At 37.7% G+C, this 17,181-nt stretch overlaps 1 protein-coding gene across 1 annotated transcript in view; it reads left to right on the forward strand.

The window, feature by feature from the left end:
- NSMAF (neutral sphingomyelinase activation associated factor) overlaps nt 1-17,181 on the forward strand; it is a 41,124-nt gene extending 23,943 nt beyond the window's left edge. The window contains exons 15-31 of the mRNA XM_087752730.1: nt 1,274-1,364; nt 1,457-1,520; nt 1,649-1,700; nt 2,738-2,858; nt 3,150-3,281; nt 5,097-5,139; nt 5,582-5,745; nt 7,755-7,863; nt 9,255-9,313; nt 10,061-10,128; nt 11,790-11,857; nt 12,098-12,221; nt 12,971-13,054; nt 14,074-14,224; nt 14,617-14,719; nt 15,731-15,840; nt 16,807-17,181. Coding sequence (XP_087608856.1) covers nt 1,274-1,364; nt 1,457-1,520; nt 1,649-1,700; nt 2,738-2,858; nt 3,150-3,281; nt 5,097-5,139; nt 5,582-5,745; nt 7,755-7,863; nt 9,255-9,313; nt 10,061-10,128; nt 11,790-11,857; nt 12,098-12,221; nt 12,971-13,054; nt 14,074-14,224; nt 14,617-14,719; nt 15,731-15,840; nt 16,807-16,901 — 1,638 coding nt within the window. The 3' untranslated portion in view covers nt 16,902-17,181. The remainder of the gene's footprint in view (nt 1-1,273; nt 1,365-1,456; nt 1,521-1,648; nt 1,701-2,737; nt 2,859-3,149; nt 3,282-5,096; nt 5,140-5,581; nt 5,746-7,754; nt 7,864-9,254; nt 9,314-10,060; nt 10,129-11,789; nt 11,858-12,097; nt 12,222-12,970; nt 13,055-14,073; nt 14,225-14,616; nt 14,720-15,730; nt 15,841-16,806) is intronic.

The following is a 17,181-nucleotide window of genomic DNA, read 5'->3' on the forward strand; positions in this document are numbered from 1 at the left end:
TTGGCTTTTAATTCTGTGTATAAAATCATTGTCTCCTATGGTAAGTTAATTATTCCAAAATAATTTACAGAACATAACTTTACTTAATGTTTTGGAATCTTTATTAGTTCTTAATGAAGCATTAGGAAAAAAAATATCGCCAGACTAACTGCATTATATTGACAAAAAGATTAAATATTTCAAAATCATAAACTGTGTTCAGTTCTGGGCCCCTCACTACAAGAAGGACATTGAGGTGCTGGAGCGTGTCCAAAGAAGGGCAATGAAGCTGGTGAAGGGTCTAGAGCACAAGTCTTATGAGGAGCGGCTGAGGGAACTGGGGTTGTTTAGTCTGGAGAAGAGGAGGCTGAGGGGAGACCTTATTGCTCTCTACAACTACCTGGAAGGAGGTTGTAGTGAGGTGGGGGTCAGTCTCTTCTCCCAAGTAACAAGTGATAGGACGAGAGGAAATGGCCTCAAGTTGTGCCAGGGGAGGTTTAGATTAGATATCAGGAAAAATTTCTTCACGGAGAGAGTGGTTAGGCATTGGAACAGGCTGCCCAGGGAAGTGGTGCAATCACAGTCCCTGGAAGTGCTCAAAAAACATGTGGACATGGTTCTTAGGGACATGGTTTAGAGGTGGACCTGGCAGTTAGGTTAACAGTTGGACTCGATGATCTCAGAGGTCTTTTCCAACCTTAATGATTCTATGATTTTAAGCTTCCTAAGATTGTGAAGGGTAAGAACATGATCAATATTATGCTTTCAATAACAGTAAATAAAGTTTTCTTTCCAAGATCTGACTGTTTCCTCAAACTGTTAGCAGCCTCATACATGTTGTGGTAAAAGTAATTTTATTTAGATTATGATAGGTTTTAGGGGTAACGCATAGGAGTTTAAGACAGGAAGGAATCCTCCAGGTTGAATTAAGGTAATATGTTCTTCCGTACTCTTATTAAACTTCATGTGAAAGACAAAAAGGAAGTCTTTGTTTGCAGTCCTTTGAAGTTGAGTCACTGCAGTTATGTGTGAAAATGAAAGAAGAAAAAAAAGCTGAAAACCTGATAATTCTGGGTGATAAGTTATAGAAACTTTTTTGCCATATTGATTTACTGATCTGATTAAAGCTGTGTGGTTATTAGAACTTAGAGTTTGTTTTATCATTAGGAAAAAAAATTGAGGGTAGTCCTAATTTCTGTCTTTAAAAAAAAAAAAAAAAAAAGGGTGTATGTGTTCAATATTGAAGGAAAGCAGGAGTGCTGGTTTTAAATAGACCTCTCTTCATATATTGCAGACACGTTATCAGGAAATGCCAGAGCCTAAGTTCATGTATGGGAGCCATTATTCATCTCCGGGATATGTTTTGTTTTATCTCGTTAGAGTTGGTAAGACAGCTTTTACATGCGCTCTGAGCAGACAGTTACCTCCAAAGCGGACAAGGTTTGGAGCAAGCTGATGATTTTTTTTCTCTCCTTAGCTCCAGAATACATGCTCTGTCTGCAGAATGGAAAGTTTGATCACGCTGACAGAATGTTCAACAGGTTTGTTTACATTTTGTCTGTAACTAGGTTGGTTTTGTTTTCAAATATACATCAAGGGAGCGCAAAGCCTTAAAAATATTTTTTTTTTTTTTTTTATAACAAATGTGTGATTGACATGTGTTATCTAGTCTTGCAGAAACCTGGAAAAACTGTTTGGATGGTGCCACAGATTTCAAAGAGGTAAATGGCTGGAAAATGATTCAAGTACTGCTTGGTATCTGTGCTAAGCTTTCTGTTCTCATATGTCTCCTGTTGATTTGAGAGTTTTGGGGTGGGGTGTGTTTGGTTGGTTTTTTGTTTTGTTGTTTGTGATTTTTAGTTGTGTGGGGTTTTTCAAGGCTGTTGACTGCATTTTATGAATCTTTTAATGTTTTTATCTTCTTCCTTCTCTGTAATTCCATGATTGCTTGTCTGTGTCTGCTTTCTGGCTTTTAGTTTAACAGAAGTGTCATTGTGAATGTTATTGGAATAAGTGGGAATTACCAGAGTGGATTAAGACTGAAAAGATGCAATTTTATGTATCGTCTGCCGGAATCTTTGAAGGATTTGGCTATATTACAACTACATCTGGAGAGGTTACACTATAGAAGTTTTATCTTAGTTTTTTGAGCCTTATTCTACAAGTTATATTTTTTTTATATGTTGAGAATGATTAACTGTCAGATAGTGGGTGCTGTTAAATAATGTTTCTTTGATAAAGGAGTTTAATGTAGCAGTACTTTTTTTTTTTAAAAAAAAAAGTCCATAGTTAATGGTAACGGAATTAAGGTTGGTTAGCTATGGTGGTCTTTAAATAATTGACTTAACCTCTAAAACTTTTGTCGCAATTCTAGTTTTATGCTAGATTTTCGTCTTGACTCTTACCTGATGTCTTAAAAATGAGAAGGTAGCTATGCAATGAGAGTTCTGAAGATACTCTTAGATGTTATGGATTCATATTTCACACCTTACATGTCAAAAATATTCATGCCACTCTGAATTTAGCCTACAGAATTGCCTTGTAGGTAGTCAAGAAGCCTAAAAGTAGCTGGAAGGATAACGGGAGGAAGTTTCCAGTGCTTCTTTACTGACAGAGAAGAAAGCCTGGAAAAATTACTACCCAACTTTAGGGCTTGACATATCAACTTTGATAACTTTCCCATTTTACTGACTGTATTCTATTTAAGTGATCAAGGCTAAACTAATATAAAAACTTTTTTTTTTCCCTTTTCTTCTAGTTGATTCCAGAATTTTATGAAAATGATTCCAGTTTTCTAGTAAACAGTTTGAAGTTGGACTTGGGAAAAAGGCAGGGTGGAAAGATGGTTGAAGATGTAGAGCTTCCCCCTTGGGCATCAGGTAATAATAGTCAAACTTCTTGTATTATGAATTAACTCAAGATTATCTAGGTTCCTGGGATGGTGGTTCTTCTCTCAAAAATGCCCATTCTATTTCCTTCTGAAGGAATTTTTTCTTTAAAACATTGACATAATTAATAGTCACGTTTAATTTTTATAGCAATTTTGAGGTTTGGTGTGGGGTATTGCAGTTGGGGTTGTTTGGTTGCTTTTTCAAGAAGGAAGAGGAACAGAGATGGATACCGGTGCTGAATGGCGTATCTGTTCCTTTCATTAACCTTTGTCTTGCCAGGTCCTGATGACTTTCTTCAGAAGAGCCAAGAGGCTTTAGAAAGTCAGTATGTATCAGAACATCTGCATGAATGGATTGACATAATATTTGGCTACAAGCAGAAAGGAAGTGAAGCAGTTGCAGCTCACAATGGTAAATATATGCTTTATAGACATAGCAAAAAAAAAAAAAGTGTGCTTTAATTAGGCAGGAATGGTAAATAACAGCATATCTGTAATGCCTGATTTGTTTTGAGCATTCATAACTATGCTTTGAATCCTTGATCCTTAAAGGAAATGCAGTTCTTCATTACTGAAAATAGTGTCTTACCTAGTAAAATCTATGGCCTTCATGGTGATATGCATCTTTGAAGATGTACTAAAGATGGTCAGCAAGAAGATTTTACAGCATTGTTGTTGTTTGCTCACACAGCACGATGTAGCAATGTAGTATGGAAGTAGTGTCTCCCAATTATAAATGGGAGTCCATAGGGTCTCCACACAAACGTGAATTTAACTTTCCTACGCTGCAATTGCAGTGTGAGAATTTCAGTGCAATTTTCCCCCTCCTCCTGAGAGAATTGGCAAGGGAAGAAAGGGGCTAATGGGCTATAGCTCTTCAGGAGCAAGAATGAAGGAAAAAGTATGTAGGTGACTAGGTTTGTCCTTGTGTTCATATATACTACTGCAGTAGTATATATGCCTTTTCCTGTACATGTGGAAAGTTTCACTGTTTGCAATTTTATTCTGAGCATGTATGTAGCCATTGCAAATACTTAGAAAAGGGGATGTTATTATGTGACTGCTATGGTGATGTGTTTAATGTGTCAAGACCTAATAGTAGTATCAATGATTAACCTATTCAGCAATCTGATATTTAGCTATATATGTTACTCCCTAATAAGGAAATGTCCTCTCGATAAAGGAAGATTAGCAGATCAGATTTACAGGGTGTTTATTCCAGAAGCCCTGATCCTTTTGAAGGATTACAAGTAACAGACAATGTTGAGATAGTTTGCACTTAACAAGATAGAATAAGTTTAAAAAGAAAACCTTGCTACAACAGTGGGGAGGGAAGGAATAAGCAACTCTTCATTTTGGTAGTCAGTGCTTTCTACTTCCAGAGTGAGATAATGTGATTTGTTTTGTGGTGGGGTTTTTTGTTGTTTTTTTTTTTTCCTGTTGTTGTTGTTTTTTTTCTAATATGCTTCCTCACATGTCCTTAAATCATGATTGGCTATATTTTAGGTTTGCAGGGTTTGGCATGCAATCATACTGTGACCATAAGTGTCAATTACAATGTGCCGGAGGCTTTGAATATGGTAAATTGGCATTTAATTATGGCACCTATATTTTTACCTCTCAAATGAGAGCACTTTTTATGCACAGTGTACTGCTTCTGCACAATGTGGATTTTTATTAGCATAATGAATTGCAGACACTTGAGTAGATAAGAGAGACAGAAGAGATCTGTGTATGAATGAACTTAGGTCCAAAGATAAAGCATTCTTATGCAGAGGCCACAAAGTAATTCACTATGTAACTGCTGTCCTGATAGCAAATGAACAGGTGAATGGGTAGACCTTTATGATCATTCTTTACTACATTTTGTTACCTGTCTAGAAAATAACCAGAGATCCAGTTATGCAACTGTGCCTTTTTTTTCTTTCTTTATTGGGGGTGGGGGACGGTATTTAATGAAGCTTAAATAAGTCATCCTGCCTTTATGAAAGGACTGATTTCTTCTGAAACTTTCTCTGAGTCTCTTAGAATTTTTTCAGGTAAGAAACCCAGGATTAAAACAGAAGATCTCAAACTCTATAGTCTGCTGAAATAGCTTATTTGCTTAAATATAACCAAGTTGAGTAAAAAATACAACATTTTTTTTACAGTAGATATGCAAGACAAAGAAAATGAACCTTTTATATCTACACTGTACAAATAAACTTTTTTTTTTTCCCCCCCTCAGTCTTTCACCCATTAACTTATGAAGGAGGAGTGGATTTAAACAGGTAATTAACAAGAATCAGAATGGTTTTGTTAAAGCAGTTAGCTAAATTTCTCAGTATCCCTCCAGGTTCTCTGCTGGCTGTAGAAGTGTGTACGTGAATGGTGTAGCTCTTCTGTTTTAGACTCCCAAATAAGCAGAGAACCAGCATCAGGGTCTCAGTTTTGGGATGCGTTTAAAGATTGTTACTTGGAACGTTTCTTCAGTCTGGCTTTCGTGAAATCGCTTTATTTTTTTAATTGATGAGCATACAGTCATCGTACATAAAGAAAATTATGAAACTGTCATATGACTGTCCATCACATCTGTGGTAAATCAGTTCTGTAAGAATTTGTGATGGCCTATGGTGCTGTAGTAACTGCATATGCAGGCCCATGCTTTCAGGGGACAGGAGGAAAACAAGTGCTTGCCTACTTGGCTTAATTAAATGTCTTGTTTTTGTAAAGTATTATGGATCCCAATGAAAAAGTAGCTCTGCTGACACAAATCTTGGAGTTTGGACAGACGCCAAAACAGTTGTTTACAAGTCCTCATCCCCGGAGGATAATACCGAAGTTGAAAAGCTTGTCTCGAACATCTAGTCACAGTGTTTCCATAACTGAGTCTCCAGGTAAATGAGTAACAGATAAACTGATGATGTAATTGATTTGTAATTTTGAGACGTCCTGTATGTTTCTCCCGCAGGATCTCATTATACAACTCTCTTGGCCACTTTCCCTGTAACCCAACTCAAAATAAATCCATGAACTAACTATTACAGAAAAACTGGCAACAATCATTTTCAAATTTGAAAACACAGGCATTGTTCTGCATTTTGCCTTCTGTTCCAGTGGTGTCCTCTGGGACTGTTCAACCTCTGCTTTTGAAGCTGTGGGAGGGCTGTCATCTCTGGCCTTTCGTGACACTTCAAAATCAAGCTGATATGACAGCAGCTTCAATGACCATATCTGCAGGCAGTCTAAATGATGTAAAGATTTGTTCAGTTTTTGAACAGGGATGTCTTTGGGGTGATCGATTGGCTTGGTCTAAATAAACCCTAAGAACTTAAATTAAGCATCCAAATAATTTTCCTCTTCCACAACTTGAATGAAAATCTGTAAAGAAATTACTTTGTTTTCCCTGCAAACTGTGGGGACAATGTTCATTAACTTTCTTCAAGAAAAGGATATGTAATGCCATCACAGGCTTCTGTTCAATGAGGAACTTAGACCATTTCTCTGAAACTAAGATGCTATGGTCCTCATCATATGTTGTCCTGGTTTTAGCTGGGAGAGAGTTAAATTTCTTCCTCGTAGCTGGTATAGTGCTTGGTTTGGATTTAGTGTAAGAATAACCTTGATAATGCACTGATGCTTTAGTTGTTGCTAAGTAGTGCTTACACTGGTCAAGGACTTTACAGCTTCCCATGCTCTGCCAGGTGCACAAGCAGCTGGGAGGGGGCACAGCCAGGACAGCTGACCCAGACTGGCCAAAGGGCTATTCCATACCGTATGGCGTCATGCTCAGCATAGAAGCTGGGGGGAGTTGGCTGAGGGGCAGCAATTACTGCTCAGGGATGGGCTGGGCAACGGTCGGCAGGTCATGAGCGGTTGCATCACTTGTTTTCCCTGGGTTTTGTTCCCTTTTTTTTTTTGTTGTTGTTTTCCTTTTCACTGCAACTTATTATTATCATTATTTCATTTTCTTTCAATTATTAAACTGTTCTTATCTCAACCCACGGGTTTTCTTACTCTTGCCCTTCTGATTCTCTCCTTCATCCCACCGGGTCGGGGAGGGTAAGCAAGCAGCTGTGTGGTGCTTGGTTGGCGGTATATGTATAGTGGTCTCCTATAAATTGGACTGAATCTTTAGCCCAGGTGTCACATGAAAAGGTTTTTCTCAGTTGGTTGTATTTAATTCACTTACCTATTGGTGCTTTTCATTTTTAAGCACAGAAGTGAAGATGAGTGCTACTTAGCATGGCAATCTGTAGCATCCAAATGGCAAGAGTGGCTTTGAAAGTTGCATATGGTGATAATAATGCTCATATATGTTAAACAGATATGGTGGTATGCTGCCTAAGTCATTAACTCACAGATCAACAGTTCCTGTTGGGTTTGGCCTTTTTATAGTAATTGACATCTAGTTGTCTCAATTTTGTTACATTTTTTTATCCCTTAACTTTTGCAACAGTGCAGTGAAATAAAGTCGTGACATTCCTAACAGAACGCAATAGAATAACAAAAGCACATGGTGTATTGTAGCAGTAGATGGCTTTCCTGGTACTTTTCCACTTGGAAAGCTCTTGACATCTCAATGGAACACCAAAACATCTCTACACAAAAGTTTTTTGTTTTGGTTTTTCCATACAGAAACATATTCTGTAGTCTCCAGTTTAAAAGCCCTGGTTTTGGAACTAAAATCGTATTTTTGACTGTAAGCCTGTGCATTCAGGAAGAGATTTGGAAAAAAGTTAGTGATCTTGTCACTCTCTGCATTAGCCAAAAATTTTATTCCTGGAGCTCTACATGATTTCTGTACTCTCATATTTATGTTTGCAACTTCATCTACCTAGTTATTTGAAATCCATCTTTTTATTTTCTAGTTGTGATGAAACTTTGTTGTGGCATTTTATTGCAGTTTCTCCAAATGAAGAATCTTTTGAAGATTTGACAGAAGAAAGTATAACACTTGCTTGGAACAATATTGCCAAACTAAAATTAGATGAGCAATATAAAATTCACAAAGAGTAGGTACTATTCTTTTCTTTTCACAGACAAAATTGTTTCATTTAATTGGGGGGGTGGGGGTATCTGCGTGTCAATCTGAATGATGGGTTAGGGTGTAAGGTAAATACTTTTCTTTTGTGAGACAGCTCATTGATTGGATTACACAAGATGAGTTTGAGTGTATGATGGGTTATCAGTCCAGAAAAGGTATTTGTTGCTTGCTTTTTTTTTTTTTTTGTTCATTTGGTTTTTGTTCCTTATACAGCTCTAGAACTAAGTTCATTATCATTTCAGTACCTGAAGCAGATACTGATTATCCTTCTCTAAAACTGTGATAGCAGCAGCCAGATAAAGACTTCCATTTATTTATTTATTTACTTATAACCCCAGGAGGACCTAACTTCTTTTTCATCCTGTTTGATTTGAAAGGTTAAACCACTTAAGTTCAACTGCTGTATACCTCAAGCTGCTGCTGTGTGAGCAGTTTGTCAAGTCTCCAGCTATAGGTTTTCAGTTAATCCAGGTACCAAACTACTGTCCTGATGGATTCCTAGGGAGCCATGAGTCAGCAGGGGCACTTCAGGTGAACTTTGAAATTACCTAACAATGAACAATAGCAGATACATTTTAAAGAACAGATTTTCCTTTGGCCCCATCCCTTGTCCTAGTGGCTGGACTAGTAGGAGAATTTCTTACTACCTTGAGTGCAACTCCTTTCTTGGTGACCTAATCTAGAAAAGAAATATTCTCTTGTCCGGAAAACAAGGTAATATTTGTAGTGAGAAAAGGCCTCTGCTACCAGGTTGTTAGGATTAGAGAAATCCTGATCCTGAAAACAGACTTGAATTTCAGCTTCTGATTTTTTTTTTTTTTTTTTTCCTGAAGACTGCTGATAAAAAAATAGAAGCAGGTCTGTATAACAGAATTCTGGCTGTGCAGAATGCTCTGTGCTTCCTAACAACTAACTCTCTAACATATGTCTAAACTTCTAGACTATAGTGACTTTGCCAATGTCAAATTTGAAGAGAAAAGACATGCAAGTTCTGATTCCTGACAGTTGAGGTATTCAGTATCTGCTTGTAGGCAGGTTCCTGACTCTCTTTGTAGCTAATCCCAAATTGGAAAGACTGAATGTGAAACTATTTATCCTCTCACATGGGCATGTCCTTTCTGATGAGGAGGAAGTTCTTGCAGAACAATATGGGGAACCTGAACTGGTGTTTCACGTATTATATCAAGGTATATTCTTGTCTCTAGGCATATAACACACCTCTCTAGTGCTTTTAATCTTCTTGAATGTCTTAGCTCTTACAGAGATCAAATAACAAATTTCAACTATAGTCAATTTACAGTATGGTGGTTAAGTTTCAAAACCTATGAAATCACCTATAAGCTTACTTGTATTAAACAGGGCAATTACTGGAATAGCAGTCACTTGCAATGGGTCTTCTGTTTTCACTACATCCCAGGGTAAGTATTATTGCAGAGGTATTTACTAGAACTTGCAGTGTAAATGCAGGTTAATGTTTCGTGAACAAAATAGCATGAAACACTGAAATGTAGTTAAGATTGAATCCCATGAACATCTTCACTGAGAGCAAAATGAAGACAACATTAAATGCGGTATTTCTGGAATCATTGAGTTCTGTTTTTTTGTTTGTTTTTTTGTTTTGTTTTGTTTTTTTTTACAGTCGTTAAAGGAGTGGCCCTAATCTTCTGCCAAATGCAAGATTCTTGTTTTCAGTTCATGTTCAATTCCTTCTTACTGTTTGAGAGAATTTCAGTATTCATATGTAACGGCTACTTCTGTTTGGCTTTTGGATTGTCACCTTTGCAAGTCACTTATTATAGAAATTAAGTTAAATATGTATTTCTTGTAATGAAATAGCTTAAGTACATGAATTTGTGAAGTTTTAGATCACTTTGACTCAAGGATTTCAATATTATCTATATCTAGGCTTGAGAAGGTGGTAATTTCTCCCTTTAGATACCAGAGTTCTCTTAGAGTTTGATGGGCACGGGGGAGTCCATTTGTACCTGGTGCAAAACAGGCTAGTTCCAGGCTCAGTCACAAGCTCTGTAAAGAGTTTCTCAAAGACTATGAGAAACATATACCTGCTTTTCATAGTAAGATATTTGAATATTCAAACAGGAGCAAAATTACTAGCTTCTATAACAGTCCTTTTATCTTCTGTCCGTTTTGTCCATTATCCCCAGATTCAACTCTGAAGATGTTTTCCAAAGAATCAAAAACAATCCAGAGAAGTGTGTCCTTTTCAAACATGGTAAGTTGCAGTCACAATAAAAGCGAGGTCATTGGGAATCTTCTGAAAGCTACTCACAGAAATGGCTGTTAGCGTACATCAATGCCTCTTTTCTTCCCCAGCCTACTCAATTGTATCGTGTGTGAATAATTTAGCGGAGTGAATTGAGACTCTCTGTCAGGCCTCCGGGGAGACAGAGTGCATTCTGTGAACGCGGGAAGAGAGCATTAAATGGTTGCACTTCTGTGCTAGCTCTGTTCTGAGTTGCCCTGCTATCCAGGGAAGGGCTTGTGGTAGGCAAAGATAGTCTGGCATGAGCAGAGGAGTCTTCCTGAACAATCTTGAACTGCCATTGGGACCAAAATCAGAAGGCTTAAATTCCACCCATGTGCCTACATCCAGCATTGCCTTACTGCTCCCAATTGTTTGAAGGCTGTGAGTCAGCCAGTAGAGGAGAACCAAGCACAGGGGGTGGAATCTATGCTGGGTGAATTTGAGCCATCTTTCTTCAATGAGCAGTGATCTCAGTAACCTCTGAACAACCTTTTCTCCTGCTTCTAAACCAGAACTTGGAAAGAGATTCTATATTTGATTTTTCTGTGCTTGAGCACTGTGGCCAGGCCTGGATCATAGAGATTCACGCCCAATTGTCATGTTCAGAGTCCTTTATTGAGACAAGACACTAGGATATATCAGCCGTCTCTGCACCCTCTTCTCTAGAGGGAACAAAAAAGGCAAATGGGTTGCCCAGACAGAAGGCATAGCATGCTCTAACAGGTCCTCAAGTAAGTTGCAGGATCAAGACCCTATGGCCTGCCATGGCACACGCTAGTGGGTGAATCTGGATACGGCAATTCCTAATGCTTTAGCCAAGGCAAATTTAGGAATGTCGCTTCTTGGCACTGTAAGAAGGGAGCTCTTTGCTGAATCCTAAGCCAAAAGTCAGTTTTTCATGAGGAGGCCTTGTATACTTTTTTTTTTGTTGTTTTTTATTTTTTTTTATTCTTCCCCTCTCTGTAGTTTTAGCACTGATCTGTTGCAGTGATGGTAAAAGCAGTAATATTTTTACAGTCCAGCAGCTTACTTTTTTTTAGAACAGATCTAAACCATGAACATCTAGTAGAAAGAAGCACTGGGCTGATTTTTTTTTTCCTTGCTGCTTCCAGTGATGGTAATGTAACTGAGCAGCTGTCTGTAAAGCGTATTTCTTGTTGAGAATAGTAGGAATTAGATAGTTAAATTTATTGTTTGAAGGAAATGAGCTGATAAGTACCTGTCATGGAGAACAAACATCAAAGGAAACCTTCATTTTTAGTTTCTGTTAGCTGTTTGCATCTAGAATTGACAGTAGCTTACAGGATGAAGAGCTGACCCAGTTTCTCCTGAGTGAAGAATTACATACCATGTCCTTGAAATACTAGCATTTTGAAAAAGGAGATCCATCAATTCTGCATGTGTTTTTGAACTTCAGTGCTACCTTTATATTTACCAGGAATTAAATATTCTTGCTGTTCTATGTTGAACCTGTAAGATTTTTCATGATTAGTGTTCATGTAACACCTGTATGTTGTGTGTATAGAAGACTAAAATGCTTATTGTTCTCCAAAAGCATGTTAAGGTATTTCTGTTTGATTTGGGGTGAGAAATTGAATACTACCTTTTTTTTTTTCTTTTTCTGACAGGCTTTGTCATCTTGTTTAATCTTACCAGGAGATACCACTGTCATAAGTTCTTCGTGGGACAATCACATGTGTGTATTAACTTCCTATTGACTTTACTGAATTACATTGAGTGCCTTGGTCGTTATGTTTATGATTTTAGATAATGATACAGAAATTCATTGTTAAAACGCAGTGTCTATATTTCTACTCTTTTTTTTTTTCAGTAGATTTCTGTTAGAAACTGTAGAAGCAAAGTTACTTTCATCTATTTAGAAAAAAACATCTAAGTTTTCTGAAGACATAATGCTTTTATAACCTTTTCCTGTTAGATATTTTTATTCAATTGCATTTGGAAGACAGCAAGACATCTTAATGGGACATGATGATGCAGTCAGTAAGATCTGTTGGCATGATGGGCGTTTATATTCTGCATCTTGGGATTCCACTGTGAAGGTTTGTGAATGGATTTGTTATACTTCAATAACTGCTTATAGCTAGCACCTTGTAATATTCAGCCAGCCAAATGCTTTGGAGTGGAGGTGCCTGTTGTACTAGAATAATAACTTGGCTAGTATCACAGCAGGTTTATTTCTAGAATATCTCTTTCATTTAGCTTCATCTCAACTCTGTTTCAAAGTGAAAGTGTTACTTGAAAGAAATTTCATTCATTCTAACTTACTCTAAATGTGGGGGTTTTGGAGGCAAACTGTATTTGTTGCAGGAATTGGAATGTTTTGTGACCTTGGCTGGTGATTCTGTTTGAGTGGAACAGGCTTCTAAAATGTTTACGTTTAGTAGTTTCGTAGCTTATGTTCTTCATCTAAGTGGACCAGGAACTTCCTAATCTAAAAAGCATGCCTACAGTTAGGTGGAAAGATAATTTGGAAGTTAGAGACAGGAAAGAATTTCCCAAAGCCTTCTGCATATGGCTTTTGGTAAGTATGCATACAGTGCAGTGATATACCTGTACTTAGGTAGGCTTCTGTAAGCTGTCTGAAATCAGCATAGTCATGTTTAATACGTGGCTCTGCTAAGGGTAAACGAGTTCAGGTGCCATTTGTCGTTGCTGTATTCTGCCACGTCGGCAAGGCGCACAGTTAACACAAGCAGCCCTCCTTGTAATATGAGAACTCGGTACTGAAGAAACCCATGCAGAGTTATACTAATGCTTCCTTGAGCAAACTTAAATACCTGTGTTGTAGGTGTGGCACTGTGTTCCTGGAGAGACCTTGAGCAATAAAAAACACCGCTTTGAACTGCTTGCAGAGTTAGAACATGATGTTAGTGTAAGTATATGGATAGAGATATAGCATCTCAGAATACGGAAATTAATTGCTCATTAAAATCAAAGTCAAGATCTAGTGGTAAAGCACAAAGGTTGGGTCAGGGGGCTGAGGGGGGGGGTGTTGTTTTGGGAAGTGTGTGTGTGTAGGGGGTTTTGTTTTGTTTTGGTTTTTTTGTCTGGTGTGTCCTGCACCAGTGTCCCCTGCTTCCCTGATTGAAGCATCCACTCCTGGGGACTGAAGCAACAGTATAAGCAGAGGTTTCTTAATTTGTCTTGCTGAGCTTGTAGGCACAAAGTTCCAGGGGGGACAGGGAGTACTGGGGGTTTTTTGTTTCCTTCTTTGTTTTTGAAAACTAATGTATTTTCATTGTTACAGCTTCTTCTTAATGTATCTTTGCCATAGGCAAGAAAATGAAAAAGAATTCCTTTGAGTTGTTTAGCATGCGATAAAATATATTATTGAATTTCACTGTAAATATATAAAGATATTGTGTGCAGTGAATCATAAATGTGTAACTGCACACTTTTATTCATAGCCTCTAATGTCACTCTAGTAGGATATTTAGAATTACTGTGTTTTAAACTCCTTAATAGTTAAACAGGTCACAACATAGGCAAATACTGAAACAGTTCTAATAACATTTAAGAACTGTACCCAAGAGAACTGGAAACAACTGACTGCTAGGAAGTTCTTTAAGTGTAAAGAAGAATTTTACCCTTAAGGGTAAAGTCTTGCATTTAGATGGAGAGTATGGGTACTAAAAGTAGTCTGAAATGTCAGTTTACATTTCTGATTCTGCAAAGAAAAAGCATTTAAAAATATCATCAGAGGGACCTATCTTTTTATAGGCAGGATTTTTAATAATTTTACTTAAAGATGTTGCTGAATTAAATGTAAAAGCTTTTCGTAAATAAAATACCATCTTGTGGATAATGGGCCTGTTTTGTGTGTGTTTAAAAGCTGTCTCAAGATGGCTCACATGAAAGAACAGAAAAATCATGGGATGTTTAACTTCCTAGGTAAATACAATCGACCTTAATGCTGCAAATACTATATTAGCATCTGGAACCAAAGAGGGTACCATTAGTGTTTGGGATGTTACTACAGCAACAGTGTTGCACCAGTTGCCATGTCATTCTGGGACGGTGTTTGATGCCGCTTTTAGTCCTGGTATGTTGGATTTCAGTTTTTAATATGCACCGTTGGGAGTTTCAAAGAGAATCTTATTCCTGATAACATGTAATATACCTTTGTTATTGGAATTGCTACTTAAGTGGGATGGTGAGATGTTTTGGATTGACAGGCATCGCCATTATAAAGAATTTATTAATTGTACACAAGGCCACACTAGACTGTAAACCAGTGGTCTAGACTCTAAACCAATTTTGTTTATCATTTGCTTGCTTAGAGGCTTCATTTACAGTAAATTATCTATAAATAAATAGGTCAGGCAATGTTACATCCAACATGCTGTATCGCAGACTGCTTTGGTAACTCGAACTGAATGTCTAAGCATGCTTTTTTGTGGTTGTTTCTTTTGTTTGCTGTTTTCTTTTGTACAGACAGCAGACATCTACTCAGCACAGGAGAAGACTGTTGTTTTAAAGTAATAGATGTACAAACTGGAATGCTTATATCTTCTGTAACCGCTGATGAGCCACAGAGGTAATTCTGAGAACATAGAGATTATGAAGCTGCATGGCCAGCTTAGTTAACTGTGGAGATGCTTGATGGCTGGTGATAGCAGAATGGGAAGAGCAGTAATACCGGCAACTTGGGTTTAGTGAATTACTTTTTAAAGTGCAAAGGCGGACATTCTATCACGTTGTGTGCATTACAATCAAGCTTTCCAAACTGGGACAAACCCAAACAAGTATCTAAGTAAATAACTCATGTTTTTTTTTTTTTTTCAACAACAACATTAATGTCCATTAAAGATGATGGGAGCTGTAGCTACCCAGCTCTTCCAGCAGCTGAGCTACTGAAATTTCGAACAAGGAGACAGTTCTCTTACTTGAATCATCTCTGTCAATAATCTTGATTTTTTTTTTTTTTTTTTGCAATGCTTCCTTTTTGTTTCAATAATCTAAGAAAACATTGGCTATTATAATTAAAGAGTGATCACTTTCACAAACTAAAATGCATGCAGTTCTTTATGGTTTGTCAGGTAGACAAATGGAATGCTTACTCAGTTACTGGATTAAAAATATAGCAGCCATACATGGAGTACACTTGTTGGTTTCTTGTGTGTGTATACATAAATATATATGTAAATGCATGCGTATGTATATTTTTTTCTTCAGTTATTTCCCTGAAAGTCCTCTTCGCACTTCAAGTGCTTGTGATGAAGTGACAGAAGTGAAAGTGATAGTTCATGAGAGCACTTGGGTACCATACGCATGTACAGCTGACTGGGCCTCTTCTGTTAAGGGAACATGCTTCATCCTCCTGCCAGGGGAAGGTCTGGCTGGGTCTAGGGCAGTCAGAGAAGCAGGTTTGGGTCATGACCCTTTAGAATAATTTGGCAATAGCCTTTCCAGAAAGGCTGTGTCAAAGGGTAGAGTTTCCTTCAGTTTCGTACCGCTGTTTTAAATTCTTTTTGGCTTAGTCAGTTTGGAAATGTTTAGCTCTCGTTATGCAAAAGCTTGATGTGAACTGATTTCAGACTTATTGCAGGTGCTTCAAATGGGATGGAAATACCATCTTATCGGGAAGTCAGTCTGGTGACTTACTGATTTGGGACATTCTTGGAGGAAAAGTTACTGAAAGAATCAAAGGACATACAGGTACATCTGAACTATTCAGAGTCTCAAATTGAATGGAAGATTCCTATTTTCCAGCTCTGTTTGTTAGTATTGAAAAGTTTGAAAGTTATCTGCTCGCTCAGTGGGCTGTTTGTGATGTTGCTGTTATCTGGAACACCACATGAGCCTCCTAGGAAATTTCCTAACAATGGAGGAATATTGCTGTTTACAAGACTGACCAAAGGTAAATGACTTGGGATTTTTCTAATTTACACAACATCACAAAAGTCAACATTTTTCTACCTCATAGCCCTGATAAAGTGTAGTATAGACTGTGTTGTATACTTTGTCAAAGTCCATCCAGACTGTGAGTCCAGCAACAAATTAAGTAAAGTTCACTAGAGAAATTGTTTTGGATGGGGATTTATAGGCTTCTTAAAAGTACCTATATAGTCTTCAGTACATTAGCAACCAAAATGTGTGAAGGAGGAAAAACTGTATCAGTTTTATTCAGTTTGGGTTTTAAGGCTGCCTTCATGAACAGTTATTTCAAACTCACCTACTATAAGCTTGTACTCTGGAATTTGACCTGTATAGAGATCATTCTGTAGCTAGAGGAATCTTTAGAAGTGGGCTTCTAGGCTTATGCTAAATGTGAGTGCACTTTGAATAGGAGAAGTCCAAATGGCAGAGTGAAAAATCTCACTTTCTAGAGAAACCTCCTCCCCTTATCCCGTGAAGCCTTTAGCCCCAGTGTGCCATCTGCATTCTGACATTGTCCCTTATTACCCAAAGTCAGCTGAGGCAATGTAGCATGAGATCATTACTGTGAATAAGAGCCGCCACCTAGAAGCTTACTAAAATTCTTCTTGGCCTGTGTGGTGTCAGTGTAGTCCAAACTAATGATCAGATGATCCTAAACTCTCCTAAAAAGATCTGTTCCATCATCTCGAGTACCACTTGTATTTACATTTGGATCTACTTGTTTGGTTTTTTTTTTCCCCCCAGGTGCTGTAATGTCCATGTGGATGAATGAACAGTGCAACAGTGTTATTACAGGAGGGGAAGACAAACAAATCATGTTCTGGAAACTGCAATACTAAGTGCCTTTCCCTCCAGGCATTTAAAAGAACTCTTATTTTAAACCAGACCTTTTAAAGGAACTTAACTGTGTGCAATGATGGCTGCTGAAGTTCGACCAGATAGGAAGCTTTGTTCAGCTACAACTTTCTATGTTGTGGTGACTTCACTGAGAGCTCTTAACTTCCATAGTGTACGCATTTGTTTTTCATGGACTACCATACTGAAAATGCTTGTCTAAAATGATATCTGAGATGAAATTAAAGACCTATTTTTCTGTAATTAAAGAGCTCTTAACTTGCA

The sequence above is a fragment of the Nipponia nippon genome, unplaced genomic scaffold, assembly GCF_047370975.1.
Source record: "Nipponia nippon isolate SJK-2023a ecotype South Korea unplaced genomic scaffold, ASM4737097v1 scaffold_1, whole genome shotgun sequence".
NCBI lineage: Eukaryota > Metazoa > Chordata > Aves > Pelecaniformes > Threskiornithidae > Nipponia > Nipponia nippon.